The sequence below is a fragment of the Acanthopagrus latus genome, chromosome 6, assembly GCF_904848185.1.
Source record: "Acanthopagrus latus isolate v.2019 chromosome 6, fAcaLat1.1, whole genome shotgun sequence".
Classification (NCBI taxonomy): domain Eukaryota; kingdom Metazoa; phylum Chordata; class Actinopteri; order Spariformes; family Sparidae; genus Acanthopagrus; species Acanthopagrus latus.
This window is the reverse complement of record NC_051044.1, coordinates 25,248,198-25,265,374: the sequence shown is the minus strand read 5'-3', so window position 1 is coordinate 25,265,374 and position 17,177 is coordinate 25,248,198. Positions and strand designations below refer to the sequence as shown.

The window sequence follows — 17,177 nt, the reverse complement described above, 5'->3', positions numbered from 1 at the left end:
AGAATCAACAGATTACAAAAATAAAACGTGTTTTATGTGCTCAGTGGAAGTTCTTCAGCTGCACTCTTAACTTTTCTAAAAGCTGTATGTGCCATCTCATGGTTTTAAACCAAAGCCACACTTTAACTGCTGTTCAGTGTGTAACGCTAGGAGACGTGAATTAGTCCAGAAGCTGAGGCAGTTCCTTCCTCCTTACAGCAGCACAAAGCACCATGTGGCAGAGCCGCCCTCCGTCGAGCCGCGCGGCGCTTTCTTTGTGTTGTAAAGGACAAAAGCAGGTGCAGCGCGCGGCCGGGGGAGGCGGACCAATGGGAGGGGCCGCTGCGCAAGTTGGCACTGAGCGGGGACGCGGATTGGCCAACAGTTATGCGTGGGCGTGCCCCAAGCCACGGCGTATAAAGTCTCCCGGCACATTTCCTCGCAGGAGCAACCAGTGTGGACGCGACCGGAGGATAGCCCGCGGTGTGAGTCACAGTTGTCATCAGGTCGCCTCGAGTTTAAGCGACTGGAGAAAAAGCGCAGGGCAGAAACAGCGAGGGCAACTTCGGTCCGACTGATGCTGGGACGCTGCTGAGAGCTCAGTAAACCTTCAGCGTGCCTCCGGTCTTCTCCTCCGGCTGACCAATGCTTCTGCATCAGTTCATGAACGGAGCCCTGGACGTCATGCATCCCTCACCGCTTCAGAAAGACACTACTTTCACCAAAATCTTTGTGGGCGGGCTGCCGTACCACACGAACGATGCCTCGCTGAGAAAATACTTCGAGGCCTTCGGGGACATCGACGAGGCAGTGGTGATAACGGACAGGCAGACCGGTAAATCCAGAGGATACGGCTTTGTGAGTACAGACAAGACAGCCGCGCACCCCTCACACCCTCCACGAGCCCAGCACGTCGCTCTCATTCACAACTTTGATGACACACCGCACCACAAGTTCATTATCCGCTGTAAATCCGCCCGCAGCTCAGCCCCGTGCTGTTGCCATCACTTGTTTTAGTGTTTCAGTGTTCGGTTTCTGACTAAATATCCAAATGACTGTATCTGCGGCATGTAGTCATTCAGATTTATGTCAAAGGTAATCCTCCTCCGCTCGAGCTTACACGCATAATTGCACAGCACCTCTGTTTTTTTTCGCCTGGCTGGCTGTTATTTTAGCTTAATGAGGATGAGGGATCACACAAGTTGATGGGTAACTAAGAAGATTATATTTCAACATATGTCTGATGTGTGTTTCCCCCCCCCCCTTACTCACCCCTGAGCAACCCCAGCTTAGGTGTGTGTGTGTGTGTGTGTGTGTGTGTGTGTTACTGCCCTACTTGCTTGCTTTATATGGTTATTTTGGAGCAGTGGGGAGGTTGACCTTGCACACCCTGCCCTCCATTGTCAAGGGCCGGAGCAGTCGGCTGCAGCACATGATTTACATCACATCTTGGCAGCTGAGAGAGAAATTCCAGCATCAACAAATTGGGTCTCTCATATACAACAAAATTGCCTGCCTTTGATCCGATCTCTGCGAGTCTGCCATCAGTCTAAGCTGTAGAAAGTACTTTTTAAAGTGAAGTTGTGTCCTCTGATCCGAGCTCGTGGTGTATCCCAATCTGATCCTTGGCCAGAGTTGCTTTTACAAAATCAGGTTAATGAAAAATGTATACCCGGGGACCCTTGTGATGTCTAACCAAATCCACATTAATAGGTGACATATCCAGCTCCAGGCACAGATACAGATACTCATTCTCTTTTGACACAAAGAACAGAAGCAGCACCAGAAATGCAAATATTTACCAGAACCTTGGAAAGACGCAGCAGCACTAATGTACTGCCAGGCCAAAGAAGGAATGGAAAACGGCTATGTGTGCGTGTTTACTTCTAAAGGCAGCATTGGAAGACAATTGCTCTGAGTGTTTACACATCAGCTCCCTGGGGGAAAGCTGTTCGGGTATCAAACGGCTGTGTGTAGGAGCCAGTGTTTCAGGTTCAGCAGGCTCGGGCCGATGTGGGTGCTGCCTTGGACAAGACGCACAGTTTGTGCGGCATGAGGCAACCTGCTAATTCTGTTTCCAGAGCGTTCCAGTCGGAGAGGTAGCCGGCAGCAGGAGGGGCGCCACCAAAGCTGAGCGCACCTTTTTTCTAAACACACTTCAGAGGTGGATTAGTAGAAACACCCCCTCCTCCCCCCACAGCCGGGCTCTTCACAGTGTAAACACAGCCTCACTCCTTCCTGTGTGTTCACAACACAGGCCCTGGAGTGGGCTTTGTTCCGGATCCCTCCACTATGAAGAGGCATACTGGGGTTTTTTTTGGTGGGGGGGGTTATTGTTGTTTCTTTTTAAAAAAAGAGTCCTCTCAAACAACATGAGCCGTGGCCTACATTCACTGCCCGGTCCACACACCGAGGTGACTGAACCCTCTGAGTTGGCAGAATGTGGCAATCAAAACAGAAGGGCTTGTCTAATGCCAGGAGGGAGAGAGGAGGGGTGGACTAATACAATCTCCTTAATATTTTGTCCCTAATTGGATAAGCTCCTTGTTGCTCTTCCCAGATCCATATTTCAGCAGGTCTGCCCATGGCTGAGTGGCACTCAAGTGGCTGGCTATCGCTGCTGTGGGCAGTTTTCAAAGCTTCGCATTGTGCTTTGTTTGTAGTTTCCCCTTCTTCTTCACAGAAACAGAATCCGAACAGTGGAAAGCCTGTAGGGGGAATTTTCTGATAAGACCAACAGTTTTTTTTTTTTCACTGCATTTCAACTGTTTTGTTTAGCTTAAAAAACTGATGTGTCACCAGCTGTGTTTGTCACATGAGACAATGATTTTGTGGCTCTGTCATCAGGTGACAATGACAGACCGAGGAGCAGCAGAGAGAGCCTGCAAGGATCCCAACCCCATAATCGATGGCAGGAAGGCCAACGTGAACCTGGCCTACCTGGGTGCTAAACCCCGCAGCATACAGACAGGTGAGAAACATGCCAGCTGTAAAATCATTAAAGTTAAGACGGACCATTTAATTTCTGAAAAATCATTAAAAACAGTACAGATTTATACAATTATTTTAAAAAATCCACAATAAAAATGCAATTTTTAGGCATATGGAGCCCATTTAATACATGTTTGTGTGATTAGACGGGATAAGAAATCCTCCTTACAAACTATCTCTTCTTTCTTTTCTTTTTTTGAGACCTTTTTTCCTTTAGTCGTGCCAGTTGTTTTATGCTAGTGCTGTATAAAACCAAAGAATCCTGCTGTCATGACAACCTTACTGAAAGGTTAAAGAGATGGTTTACTTCCATTTAATGTGTGTGTGACATGCAGACTTAGTTCAGTGACAATTCAGTCCAGTCCACACGCATCAGATTATTTATACGTACCAAATAACGTTCAGTTTCTTCTGTGTTTCATTGCACGCTGCGCATTAGAAACTGTTGTTCCATCCGTGGTGGGTTTGAAACAGGCACTGCCTCTGTCTCCCCCGTGCCCTCTGTGTATTGTTCTCTGATCCTCCTCTGTAAATGCAAATGTGTGTGTGTGTGTGTGTCTGACAGCCGGCCTCCTATCTTCCAGGCATATCCATCGGAGTGCAGCCCATTCACCCAGCGCTCATCCAGAGGCAGTATGGGTAAGTGAGCGGGAGTGGGCGCTTGTTGTATTCTCTTGTATTACTCTCAGCGGGACACCACCAGGCTACTCCTTCTTTGACAAACATGGCCTCTAGAAAGTACATGTCAGTTTCTGTGTCCACATGCAACCCCACGAGTAGTCTATTAGCATATTTGAGTTTCATGGGGCTGGGGGGGCTGGGAGATGGTTCACATATCTGTGGTAATAGAAAGAGCATTCCAGAGGTGAATGTGTGACTCACTCACTGGCTTCTGTCAGGAGCCTCTTGACTCCTGTTGTACCTGCCTGAGTGGGCTTTGTCACTGAGAAGGCTTCCTTGAAGCACTTGTGTTGGTAGAAACAAGTTGGGTTGCGTCTAGCAGCCACGGTCTGCTGAGCAGCTAATGAGCATTTCACTGCAGTAATGACACTCCTCACCCCCCGCAGCTCTCGGAATTCATCCCACACCGACATATTTTTTAAACAACAGCATCAGATCTGTCTGGAAGATGAAAATACTATAAGACGTCAGGTTTACTGTATACAGGGGTTTAGTGTACATGCTTTGACACAGAGTGCTTATAGACTCACAGATGGTTTGTAGTTTCAGGTGGTCATACACAAGTGAAAAGCTAATTATGAATTGTTATACTCTGCTCCTAAGTTCCACACACTTAGATATGATGCTTTTCCTGTTTATTTTAAGTGATTTGAAAATCTTTTATAAAATGATTGAAAGATAATCTTTAATGAAATAAATCATTAGCCTAAGATATATTTTCAGAGGTGTTAAGTCAATCAACAGAAAATGAAACAATTACACAATTCTGATTCCCTGATTCTGCTATTGTACTTTTTGGAGGGAACTTTTGACTGGGAGAGAAATATCTCCATTGACTGACTTTTGTATGCCTAAACAAACAAAATAAATAAACAAAGTCTTAATTTTTTTATAACTGACAAACACAATTTCATACCGTTTTACTTTGTTTAAATGTGGCGGACCCTGCCACCTTTCTAGCTTCAGGCAGTGTTCTGGGGACCTTGATTTCCTCTGAGAGGAGCTTGTTTTTTCAGTGATGGAAAAGCCCCTTGACTATTTTATATTTTCAAGCTGAACAGGAGAGACATATTCCAGCTCTGTCAAAACCAGCCCTATCAGTGCAACCAGATCAGTCAGTTAATCAAAACCATAACTGGCAGATTAAGATATAACGAAATAATCAGTAGTTGTAGCTCAGACGGTATATGACCCCAGAGCTTGTGACAGCATCATGGAAATCCCAGGACAGTCCACAGGAAGGGGGACAGAATAAGAAACATTTGGTGCTTTTGGAGGCTGAATGAAGTAAACATCAGCTATTATCCTCCGCTGTAGGATCTTGCCGGATCTGCACAGTAAATCTCACTAGCCAAATCTCATTTTAGGAGGACACTAGGAAGTCCCTCCAATGTTCAGCTACCATAGTGAGCGTGGACAGCAGTAAGACCCTGCGGGGTTATAATGTGGAACGCAGAGCAGCTCTGAGGCATGTGCCTGACAGGTGCTGGCTCGTATTACAGCCTTTACACCCCCTTAATCTCCCATGACCACCGCCCCAGAGACGTGTAGAGGCGTACGGAGCACCTGTCCATCCCCTCTGAGGATCCTCTGTATGGTGGCTGACAGACGCAGGCCTCCCTAAGATGCAGTGGTTTTTCTCTCACCCCCAAACCCCCTAGCAACATATGGTGTGAGGAGGCGAGGTCTGAAGTAGGATTTCGAGCAGTGCAGTAGTATTGCGCGTAGCGGCGGTGTGCTCGTCTGGACTGCGTATGTGTGCTGTATAGCTGTGGTCAGCAGATGCCGAGGACTGTGAGGGCCAGAGGGGGTCACCGAGGCCAGAAACATTGTTTTGATGGGGAGGGGAGGAGTTGTCGGTGCGCTTGCAGATTCATCGCCTCTCATGCATCACCTCCTCCACTCGTTCACTTCCCAGCACTTTCCCACGTCATACGTATCTCTTTTTATTCCTTTTCGCACTGGTTTCACCTCTCCTGCCACTAATGGCGTTTCAGACGGTGGGTTAAGGCACTGAAAACTGACACCTCTGTGAGACTGGGAGGGAGGAGGGTTTAAAGAGAGGAGATTGAGGGGGAGGAGGGCATGTGGGGGTGTATTCTGGGACCAATGCTTAATGAGACTGTGTGCTCCCTAGGAAACCCACCTCTACAGGTGCCAAACAAAACACCTCTTTTTTTTACCCCCTCCTGCTTTCAAAGAATATTCACAATCCTCTCAAACAAAGAGGGAAGGAGGCGGGAAGGAATATCAAGTCCCTCTTCCAAGCACTGAAAGGTGTTGTTAATTCCCCCACCCAGACCAGTCCCGTCTGCTTTCACACTTGGCGTTGCGGTGAGTCATGCGCTGAAGGTCATTTGTGTTATCGCGGAGAGATATTTAGCTGCCGGGTGTGATATCGCCCAGGCTTTTCACATTAGCTCATTAAGTGGGCTTCACGATGATGAATACTTCAGCCCGTGTTTGTAATATTTATGGGCATCAAATGTTTTCTGGTGAGCACGTCTCTCCGGTGTCTCGGCCTGCCATCCCCAGAGCGGCACTGTGTCAAACACGCACCGACCGACCGTCAGCACAAAACCAGCTGACCTATGATCTTCTGGCCGTCATCCTCGTTCCCCTGCCATTGTGTCCCACAATCCACTTGGCATCTGGCATCTCTGTGCCTGCGGGAACTCTCTGCTGCTGTCCCGTAACTTAAGATAGAAGCTAGTATTACAGCTAGCATCTCCCATCGCTGCAGATTTAATCCAGCAGTGCTTTGTCTCTCCTTAACTGCCCTCAGGCTTACATTTATTTACATGATTTCCTATTCCACATTACCTACACAAGGTCACAAGATCTTGAGCCTAGATTAAGGCGAATTGCCCGTGGCAACGCACTGCCAAGGCCACGGAGAACGCAGGCTTATTATACACGATGCAAGTGAGAGCACATATACCCCGGGGCGTTAATGTATGGTCATGTTTGAAAGCTGTGTGCGCAAGTGAATGCCTCTTTGTAAGCGGCTCAATGGCACTGTGAGTGCAAAGTGTAGATTGCGCTCATGGGTGGGGGGTTACATTCATTTGCTTATGCTTACTCGTTACATGCCACTGTCCTCTGGTTTTATGTCCGTCACTTTCCTCCCCTTCAGCTGACAGATGTCTGTGTGAGCTTCTGTAAACTGTGTTATGGCACTGCTGCTAGAAACGTGGAAAACAGGCCATTTGTGAATGTTTCTTAATAATTAAAGTATGAATGATTATGTCACATCATCGCTGGGATTTTTCTTTCACACACAATAATGAGGTGATAATACAAACTCAGAAATATAGTTTTTTCCCATACCAAAATGAACAAGCTGTTCTCCCCAGAACACTGCGTGAAGCTAGAAAGGTGGCAGCGTGTGCCAGATATAAAAAGTAAGAGACCTTTTTTAAGGTCAGTTTGTTTATTCAGTCATGAAAACAAAGGAGTTTGTCTATTTAGTTTAGGCTTAAAGTCCATGAAGTCCATTGATTAGAAAACTACATGCACCTTTTTAACGATAGAACAAGACCTTAGTGTTATTGCTGACAATAATAATCACTGCCATGGTTGCTCTCCGCTGCCAGCTGACCAGTGTACCAGCAGAGGATCAGAAGATGCCCACAGTACAGGACTTGTCCCGAGGAGGGGGTTTGACAGAAAATGTCTGCCCACCCGCTCTCCCCTCCTCCTCCTCCTCCTCCTCCTCCTCCCTCAGCCAGCCTCTCTCCAAGGTGCCAGTGATGGCTTGAGAGTGCAGTGCGGTGTGCTGTGATGGATTGGAGTGGCTTTTTATCTTCTTCCTCTTTTTTTTCTGTGTGATATGAACTGAAGAGGTTTTGCTGATTGCGGTGTGACTCTTTCCCTGTTATGGCATGGTTTGGGGTTTGCAGTGGTAACTGTTGTGTGGGTGGGTGGAGGGGGGGGCATTGAGAGGATGGGTGTGTGTGTGTGTGTGTGTGTGTGTGTGTGTGTGTGTGTGCGCACACGTGTGCGTGCGTGTGTTGAGAGCGTGACGACATCCCTATCCATGCATGCTTCCATCTTTTGCTGTGCTGCTGACTTGATGGCTGCATCTCATTGCTGATCCTCTTCTTCTCCTCACTTAAATCTGTAGATTACAACAAAGAAGTTAAGACTGATACAGTCCACAAGAGGAAGATCCATCGGTACTGAGATGCAGCTGAAGAGCGTATCTCCAAGTGACATTTGTCATGACTTTCTTGTGTGATGTTTCCCCCCAAAAGCGTAGCATCAAGGGTAATGGCTCTCAAAAACAAAAATCGGTTACATCACCCTCTTAATGGAGGGGGGGGTCCTCTCCTCTCTGCCACAACCGTTCCTCCCTTTAGACAACAAAAACCAGGAGAGATACTTCAAGTCTTGACTAAAAATAGACTCCTCCAAAGCCCTCTCCCCTTCCCTTTCCTCTGTGGATAAAGCTGAAAAGCAAAGACCGAAAGAGAAGGAAAGACAGTAGAGTCCCCAGACCCCACAGCTCTAATCAGCTACATCTGAGGCCCACGAGGCCCGGTGGAGCCTGGCACCCAACCCTGATGAGCTCCCCCGCCGCCACCACCACCACCTCCCCCAACTAGCTCACCTGCGATCGTCTGTTTGAGATTTACAAGTGAGAACTAAGAAAACGGCAACTTCTGCACAGCCCTCACGCTGTTCCCTTTTTTTGTCCGTGTGTGTGTGTGTGTGTGTGTGTTTGAGTGTGTTCAGCGAGTGAAGAGCAGCAGCTGTTAAAACACTCTGCTGATGCCTGAGCTTGAAAACCTGCCAGTAACGGCTGACTCTATCATCCCACCTTCTCCCCCTCCCTCCCGTCTACCTCGGGAGGCCCTACCCAACAGGTTTGGTAGGTTTCACTAACTGACACAGAGGATTGAGTCACCTTCGCCTCCTAACCTCGTCCGCCTCTCGTCTCTTTAGTCCTTAATAATGGTGAATATCCGTGTGAGAACTCCTACAGACACCTATAGAGAGTTTATATTGCTAACAGGCCCGGCCTCTGGGACCAATGTAAACAATAGGAGCCAGGCTCTGGGGTTTCTCTGCTCTGCTGCCTCTAACAACCCTGTTTGGTCTTTGTGTCTGTGTGCAGGATGGCCCAGCCATACATCTACCCACAAGCCTTTGTGCAACCCAGCCTGGTGCTACCCACTCAGGTTTCCAGCTCCGTCAGCACCAGCCCCTACCTGGACTACAGCACCGCATACAGCCAATACGCCCAGGCAGCCTTTGAGCAGCAGTACCCATATGCCGCCTCCCCGGCGGGCTTCCTTGGCTACAGCTACGCCACCAGCCCCTCAGCCACTGCCGGCCCAGCCGCCGCAGCCACAGCTCCGGCCACCGTCCACCCCTCCCTCCCTTCTGCCGCCGGCCCAGCACAGGCCTTCCTGCACTACGCCCCACAGCAGCACATCCAGCCGGATCGTATGCAGTGAGAGGAGAAGGAAGTAGATAAGGAGGTGTGCAGGTGGAGGAGAAGAAGGGAGGAGCGGGTGCGGACCTTTCGTAAAGAGGATGGGAAAACACCCTATAGGGTGACCCAGCTATTATCAGCAGGGGCTTTCAGGAAAAAAGGGTGGGACTATTGCACTATACGATCAGGATGAGCTGTTTGCTCATTGGTTAAAGGGTGACATTGGGGGAGAGAGGTTGGAGGACTGTCTTGGTTCAGGTTGGGAAGCTAAACAGCATAAAGTATGTGGTCGCTTCCAAGGGCTTCCAGAAGCTGACACTTCATTTTTTTATTATTATTATTATTATTATTCTAATTTTTATTATTGTATTAATGTCAATGTCCATATTTGTTTGTATGCCATTATTATCAATGTTACCTTGTTGGCTCAATCAGTGGAAGTCATGCGTGTCCATGGTACATACTGATGACTGTTGAGAGCAGTCTGGGACAACACCTCCTCCCGACTCCAGATTATCTGGGGTGGACATTAAGGGTGCTGCTGCTTTAGGACACCTGGGGACAGTCAGAGGTGTAAGGGTGCAGGTTGGGGACAGGGAGGTGTCCAGCCATTCTCCCAGCCTATCCAGGTAGAGCACTGCTTCATGAACAAACCTCCAGCGCTCAGCTTCACACAGGAGGACAATGAGAGATTTCACCTCATGGACAAAACAGAAAGTTTCAGTATATAAGACAGTGGGAGCGCCATTGTTTTGAGACTGTGATGTGAGGAGTACACATTTTTTAAAATTCTTTTTAATTAAAGAGGCCTTAATAAAAGAAGGAAGTCCTTGTTTTTGTTTTTTTTTTGTTTTATTTTATCTCCTGATTTTTCAAGCGCTCCCCCACCACAGAGCTAAGGGCAGAGGGCCCATTGTAACTGGCCTTCCAGCTGTCAGTTACAATAATCTGGCTTGCTCTGGTCTTTGTGATTTCAAATGGATGTAGATAATCACATGCAGTACGTGGGTGCTGGGGACCGGGGAGCGCTGCGTATCGATGTTGAAAGGTAGCCGACACTGAGCTCAAAACACCAGTGTATTTTATTTTATTTTATTTTTTTTATTTTTTTTTTCCTCCCCCCTCCTGTTCTCACTGAGATTGTCACGAACTGTTGCTCTCAAAAGGACATTCATGTATAGCATTTTAAAATGTTTTCAGTCATCAAGTACATTTACGATATTTATATGTAGGTATTTATATGAGGTACTAAGTTAAGGTTTTGTTACTATGACTAGTTGTGGCACTGATTTCCATTTAACCTGCAGAGGCATACCTGCAGATCCACAGGTGTCGTGTTCATTTTGTTTTCTGTCCTGTCGCCATGTCAGTGGATTTGCCTGTGTGCACGGCAACTACAGTAGATGCTTGTTTGTAGATCCTCGACTGGCTGCATCGGAAATTGTCTAGAATTTTTTTCAATAAAAATGTCTTTTACAGTCCTCTTCAAAGAAGCCATACCAAAAAAAAAAAGAAATAAAGACTTTGTATTTAAAGATGCCTCTTCATGTCTTTTGATTTTTAAAAGGCAGCGTCAGAAATGTTCCATAAACCTCTACCAGAGTTCAGAATGCCACCTCGCGAGTTATTTGTGTTTTTACAGTGTGTGTCTGGCTGTGTTGAGAGTCACAACAGAACTGAAATGCAGATCCTGTGATGATACTGCTAACACCCTGTGGGGTTAAAGGGTTCAGTTATGTGTGTGAGCTTGTTATCAAGGCTCTGTGTGCTGTTAAATCCTGTATGGGGGGGAGGGGGGACAGAAGGGAAGGGGGGATCAGGAGGCCCAGACTTTTATCAAGCACTAACACCACCACCTGCCAGGGGTGGTGGGTGTTCCCTCAGGCTGACACATTTGTTCTTATTCTCTCTGGCTGAGAGTTTTGTGTCAGAAGAAAAAAAAATGGTGCCGTTTGTCAGAAAGCGGTTTGAAGCCCCGTTACCCTGAGCTGCAAAGTAACACTTTTTTTTTTTCTTTTTTTTTTCTCTCCCTGTCAAACAAGCTCGGCTAGTTCTGTTTCCCAGCAGCGTCTCTACATGTTTATGCTAACATCAGCTATTTTAGAAGATGTGTCACTTCTAAACCCCACTTAGGCCCGGAGAACAAAACGCAGGCAAGGTTGTTTGGAAACAAAAACACATCCATTATCTTTTTGTCCTCACCCAGGGTGTAATTTATCCTCTCAGTAATGATTTACAATACGGCCTTGAGTTCAATGGATGTTTTTTTTTTTTGTGGCGCTTTGTTTTGATTGAAATTCATTCAGACCTTATTTATTACTCTTAATCACATGGACGCACTGCCCTTTTACATGAGTATCAGCTCACATAGCAGCTTTTCTCTAAAATACAGTGTGTCCCAAGTTTGTCAAAGGAGTGCTCCTGCAATTTAGTACTATCATTGAGTTTGGGACAGCAACAGACAAATAAAAGTAAGACTAAGATTTGTTCATACTGGTGGCTCTGTGAAGTGTGTATAATAGAGCTAGATAACAGATCTAAAACTAAACTAAAGAGACGGACTATTCAGTCGTGTGAGAAATGCTCGCCTGGTGCATGTGTTAAAAAAAAAGTTCCTATGTTTGCTTTCTGGTTAGACAGCTCACTGATTATGTGAAGTTCCATTCTTCTTCTGTTGGTCCTGCCTGTGAATTAAAACCTGCATGGATCAAAAATCCATAATGGAGAGCATCAAAACTTGCAGTTCAAGGTGTCCTGTCAACACTCGTCTACGAGGGAAATGCTCTTTGAGCAACAGGGAAATTTTGCTCCGCAAACAAGTGGCCACTGGGCAAAACTGGGAGTATGGTAAAGCACATCTTGTGTATCTAGTTCTAATTGAGACATGCATGGTGAGGTTGTACTAATTTTGCATTCAATACAACTCAGAGCTCAAACATTTGTGACCTATTAGAAATAAGCACGACGGAGCACCACTTAAAGTCTGACCTCCTACCTGTAATCTCGGGGCAGATCTATCCGACCAAACTTCATGATGGAGCCGGTCCTCGATGTCACAAACCAGTGGCAGCACCACTGGGGAAGGGAAGGGGTGTATTTGTAGGATTCACTAAATGTATAAGGCTATTGAGTGGAATATTTAGATATGTTTCCTGGTGTAAAAGTGTCATAAAATGAGATGTGTACCTACTGTCATTTCCCTCCTCTGTTTTGATTATATATGCAACGAGGCTGCACTGCTGAGGGTTCAGTTCTGTGCACACCCTGTTTGGCCATGGTCAGCCAGATTCTCTGTGAACTTTTGGCATCTTGCTCCTGGATAGCTTGGAGGTTTGAAGTCGAAAATTTCAACTAGGAATTCTGGCCTCCAGTATTGGAAGGCAGCAGTGCCTTGAGCTAAATGCTAACAAGGTATAATTTGTTCGCCTTCTTAGTAAAGCATGTCAGTATGCTTACATATGCTAATGACCACTGAATACAAATCACGGCAGCACCTTTACATTATATCACCAACCGATGAGTCTTCATGGCGTGGACATCTCAAAATGGGAAGGTTAGTCACAATTTGGACACTTACAATGATACTACATTTCCCATAATGCAACTTGGTAAGATCTTTGGAAAACTCCTTCAGACATTATACAGCTGTTGCTCACAGGATGACTGAGTGTAATAAGTATGTTTCATGTGTGAAATTAGCAGCATGCCCCTTTACACATTGATGATGTTGGTCAGTGGTGACAGCAGGTTGTGTTTGTGTCCAGGAGCTGTGTCTTGGAGCAAGGCAGGATTTTTACAGCAAACGATGAGTAGAAGAAAAACAAACCCAGCTTGAAGTCGTGCCGGCATGTTAGTCTTTGCTGTCGAAGATGACAGCACAAAGGACGAGTTGCAGATTTTATGGCTGAATCGTGTCACCGATGTTTAAACGCGCTCGGGTTGAACGGAATTGATGTTGCTGCTGTTGCCATGTTTACTGGTTGTTGGTGTAGCGAGGCAGCTCCGGTCCCCCCCTCGTCACTGTTTATCTCTCACTATCTCACCTCCCCGGGCTCTGTTTGTGATCTCACTCGCACATTTATTTACGCAACTTTTTCTGCTTGTCATTGGTGTTTTTCTTCCGCGCTCACGGTGCTGTTTCTCCTCACATGCCAGTTTCCCTCTCCCTCCCCTCCTTCCAGGTCTCCCCCTTCTGTCTGTTTCTCCTGCCCGCGCTCTACTTGTGAATCGCACCAGAGCGAGGAGCAGAAACAGAGCCGCGTGTCAGCTTGATGAACGAGGTCATGCAGGCCCCGCAGACCTTGCAATGCTGAGTCACCGTAAGGCCCCACCACCACCCCGTCTGTCGTTCACACGCACGTACAAAGTGTGTTCGGTCAAATCTCACTCTCCGCACACTTCTCACTCCATCGTGCAACTCTGACGTCAAGGAATTCCTCGGAACTGTCACAAAAAAACAGTCCCTTCTTATCAGACCCACGTCTAGTCACAAACAGGCAAAGGCGACTCTTGTTTACATGGTCTCAGAGTCATGTGGGACAACTTTGACTCAGCCTACGTTACGTAAAAAAAAAAAAAAAAATCAACTCTAGTTACATCATCTAATTTCTGGTCTGAAATGAGAGCCAAATAAGTACACAAACTTGGGGAACCTTCTTGAAGGGTAACTCCACCAACTTCTACGCATTAAAGTGTCTTTACAAGTGGTGCTTGTGGTAGAAGTACTACTCCGTGTGCGAAAATAGTGGTATAAACCTTTTGCAACGTCAGAGCAAACTGCAAGTTATCTGCTTATTTGCCTGCAGAGATGTTACCACTAAGCATTGTGGGTAATGTAGGGGTCAGGTTTTAAAAAGTAAGAGCATTGCGTGGAATAAAACATGTGACACTGTACAGCCACTGTAATCATTAACAGTCAACAATGTCATTAGCAATGTCTGACCAACTGACCGATCATTTGGTCATTTTAAAAGCGTGCTAGGAAGGTCAGTCGTGCTTTACAGCTGAGGTATACATTCTGTAGCCTACGTGCCTGAACAATGAACAGTGTGCTACAGTAAATAACATTTGGTATAATTTCTAGGCTTCCTTGGCAAAACTACAATAATAAAAAAATAAAGCTTTGGACTTCCGTTATTGTTTTGGCTTGTTGCTTTGCCGTGCAGGCCCTATGTAGTACGCATTTGTAACAGCATGATTAATTTTATCTAAACAAAGCAGGGTAGGGCCGTTTTAATTATAAGCTATATAAATTTTAAATGATAGTTATGAGCACATAGGGAGCCACTCTTATTTAAACGCCATCGGAGGTTAATCCTTTATAGAGAATCGTAAATAGCACTTTTATGAGCTCCTTATTTTGTAATGGGCTCTGATGATGCGTTAACATTATTTCACGCATATGCTTCCTTATTAAATGGCCCCTAAAAAACAGCCATCTTACGCCTGACGGACCCAGTCTCCAGATCCTCCTGTGTCAGAGTTCAGTCCCACATGCTCCTCTCTGGGCCTGGGTAGTGTTGGTGCTGTGGTGTCAGATAGGACTAAGATACAGGCTATATTTACCCAGGCACCAAGAAATTGCCAGAGCCCAGAAACCCATCACAGACTGTTTCCCGTGGCCTTTTTTCGCACTATTAACCCATTCAGATAACACAGTCTGGTCTGGTCTGGAGAGAGTCGGGTTTGATTAAGATGTAGAGACAGTCAGCAGGAGACTGAAAGAGAAAAGGAAAAGTCTTGTTAGATAGAGTGATGTGTAGGGCGGCATAATTATCCAGACTGATTCAAGCAAGACAATACCTGGTGCACATACAGTATATAAATGACACCCCAAGCTAACTAGAAGTGCGTAAATGAGATGAACTGTCAGTAAGCGGAACTGAAGCCCAGGACATCAGTAAACGATACTGACTGGCTGCTACACCTGCAGTGCTGTGCTGTTATTAGCCAGTTTCCCAAGCCTGTGATGGCGCGAGGAACGGCGCTATGGAAGGTATTGTTTACCTTAGCGGCATGTCGGAGGATCAAGATTTACCCAAATGACAATCGGCCTGGGAGGAGGAGGAATGTTTGAATGACAGATAAGCTCCAAACAGACACTCCTCTTGTGAGAAATGAGGAAATATGAATTAAATGCAGTCCAGCTGGGAGCAAACTGCCAGCAGCCTCCAACAAGCTGAGCGACCTCATCACTCATAGAAGCAGGGAAGAATTCAGCCGGTTCAGCCGGAAAGACTCGTCACCATGTTAAACCAATAGGTGTCCTACATAAACATGTCCCTTTGTTCTGTGACACTGTTGATGTGACAGCAAGTGTACCATGGACTAGTCAGGGCTGCAGGCGGGTGATTGAAAAAAAAATACACTGTGGCAAAAATGAGCGTCTAAACCCTTAAGGAAATAGATAACTTTTGGTGAACAACAGGCACTATGGCCACAGTTACAGGTTAAAGCTACATTTTATCACGCACTGTAACAATAGTCCAAGTAGCGAAGATCTGTAAATTCAACAAAAGGAAGTCAGCCGTAGCCTGGTGCAACGGCAGCTGATGCTTCTGTATCGTTTGTCAGATGGCAGCAGGGTGAAACAGACTGTGGCTGGGGAGGGTGATGTCTTTTAGTATGCTTTGGACTCTGTGCAGACATCTCAAGTCACCGATATCACTGATGCTCTGTCAGTGGGTACCAGTGATTTTCGTTGCAGTATTAATCACCCGCTGCAACTGCCAGTCCGTTCTCTCTGGGGTCTGCTTGTGAGGAAGTCCAGTCCAGTATCCAATTGCAGAGTGTTCTATTTACGCCCAGAGTGTTCAGTCAGTCAGTCAGTTTCATGGGTGAGATTGTGATAAATGTCGAGCTGAAGTCCACAAACAGCATTCTGATGTAGCTGTTGCTGTTTTCAAGGTATGTGTATACTGAGTGAAGGGCAGTGGATATGGCACATGCGCACATTTTGACAAAGAGAAATGGGATGTTACTGTAATCTGTGAGAGAGATTTGCTGGCCATCAAAAGAATGCAATTACACCTGCATCACTTCTTTCTCATCACACACTCCCTTATGAGGAAGCAATGCACCAGTGCATCTTATATTCGCTGGAATCAGGAAGAGATGCTACTGCTACAACAGAAAAAATATCCATTAATGTTCAGTCATCCATTCGAACCATTATTTAAGCCTCGAAAGCCCTGACCTACATTTATAATACCTGGACATTTTAAGGAGCGAGGAGCTTGGTAAATCAATACAAATGTTGCTGGAGAGAGAACAGCCAGGACCGTGGAGTCTTAGCGAGATAAAGATTGAGATATTTCTGGATCGGTGAGTTTTCAGCGCTCTGGCAGAAAACAAATGTTGCTTCTCCGACAGCAGGCCTGTATCCTATCAGCTGCTCCGATGGCCTCCGATGTCACTCTCACACCTCCCGCTCCTTCTGGCACTTCTGCTGGCGCTGCTGATAATGAGATGTGCCAGAGGAGATAGCCGTCTGCAGGACTGACACTTGTGGCAAAGTTTATCAAAGTTAATGGGAGTGAAGAGGGTTTAATTAGTTGGTGGGTCAAAAAAAAAAAAAAAGGCAGACAGGACAACAGCTGGAACAGGTTGCACTCTGAGTGGAGAGGAGTGATTTAGTGTATCTGGATGAACGGGGCATCTGTGGGTGTGTGTGGGTTGTAGTTTATGTATCAGTCTGGATGTGTGTGTGTGTGTGTCTGTGTGTGTGCCTGTTTATGAATGCATAAATGTGTCTCCCATTAGCACAGTGGTGGTTGTCCCCTACTCTGTAACGTGATCTGAGTTTGTCTCACTCAAGCAGAGCCTGGGGAGCTCCATCAGAGCTGCGCTGTAATCACAAGCCTCAACACCCCCCACACTCTTTTCAGCAGCAGCCTCTATCCAACCCCCACGACCCCCAAGTGGAGCAGAGGCGCCACAGACGCTTTCAGCCTCACATCCTCTCCTCATGTCTATTTCACACCATGCCACACCAGTCTGGCAGCGTCGGCAGGCACACACAGGAACGACACCCCCCCCCCAACAAATGCAGAGCAAGCTTTGCAGAGAGAGTTTGTGCTGCTGCAAA

General features: G+C 46.5%; 1 protein-coding gene across 3 annotated transcripts; it reads left to right on the top strand.

Moving 5' to 3' along the window:
* Positions 1 to 187: 187 nt before the first annotated feature.
* LOC119020764 (RNA-binding protein 38-like) lies at positions 188 to 10,626 on the top strand. 3 transcript variants are annotated; one of them, XR_005075412.1, is made up of 6 exons: positions 188 to 837; positions 2,827 to 2,950; positions 3,536 to 3,609; positions 7,248 to 7,394; positions 7,778 to 8,610; positions 8,771 to 8,905. XR_005075412.1 is itself a non-coding variant. In XM_037100396.1 (5 exons), the coding sequence occupies exons 1-5, from the start codon at positions 625 to 627 to the stop codon at positions 8,909 to 8,911; spliced, it is 699 nt and encodes a 232-aa protein (XP_036956291.1). In that variant the 5' UTR covers positions 213 to 624; the 3' UTR covers positions 8,912 to 9,063. The 3 variants fall into 3 exon arrangements, 2 of the variants coding, with proteins under 2 accessions (XP_036956291.1, XP_036956290.1); XM_037100396.1 differs by lacking the exon at positions 7,778 to 8,610 and having other exon boundaries at positions 213 to 837; positions 8,771 to 9,063; XM_037100395.1 differs by lacking the exons at positions 7,248 to 7,394; positions 7,778 to 8,610 and having other exon boundaries at positions 402 to 837; positions 3,555 to 3,609; positions 8,771 to 10,626.
* Positions 10,627 to 17,177: the final 6,551 nt, after the last annotated feature.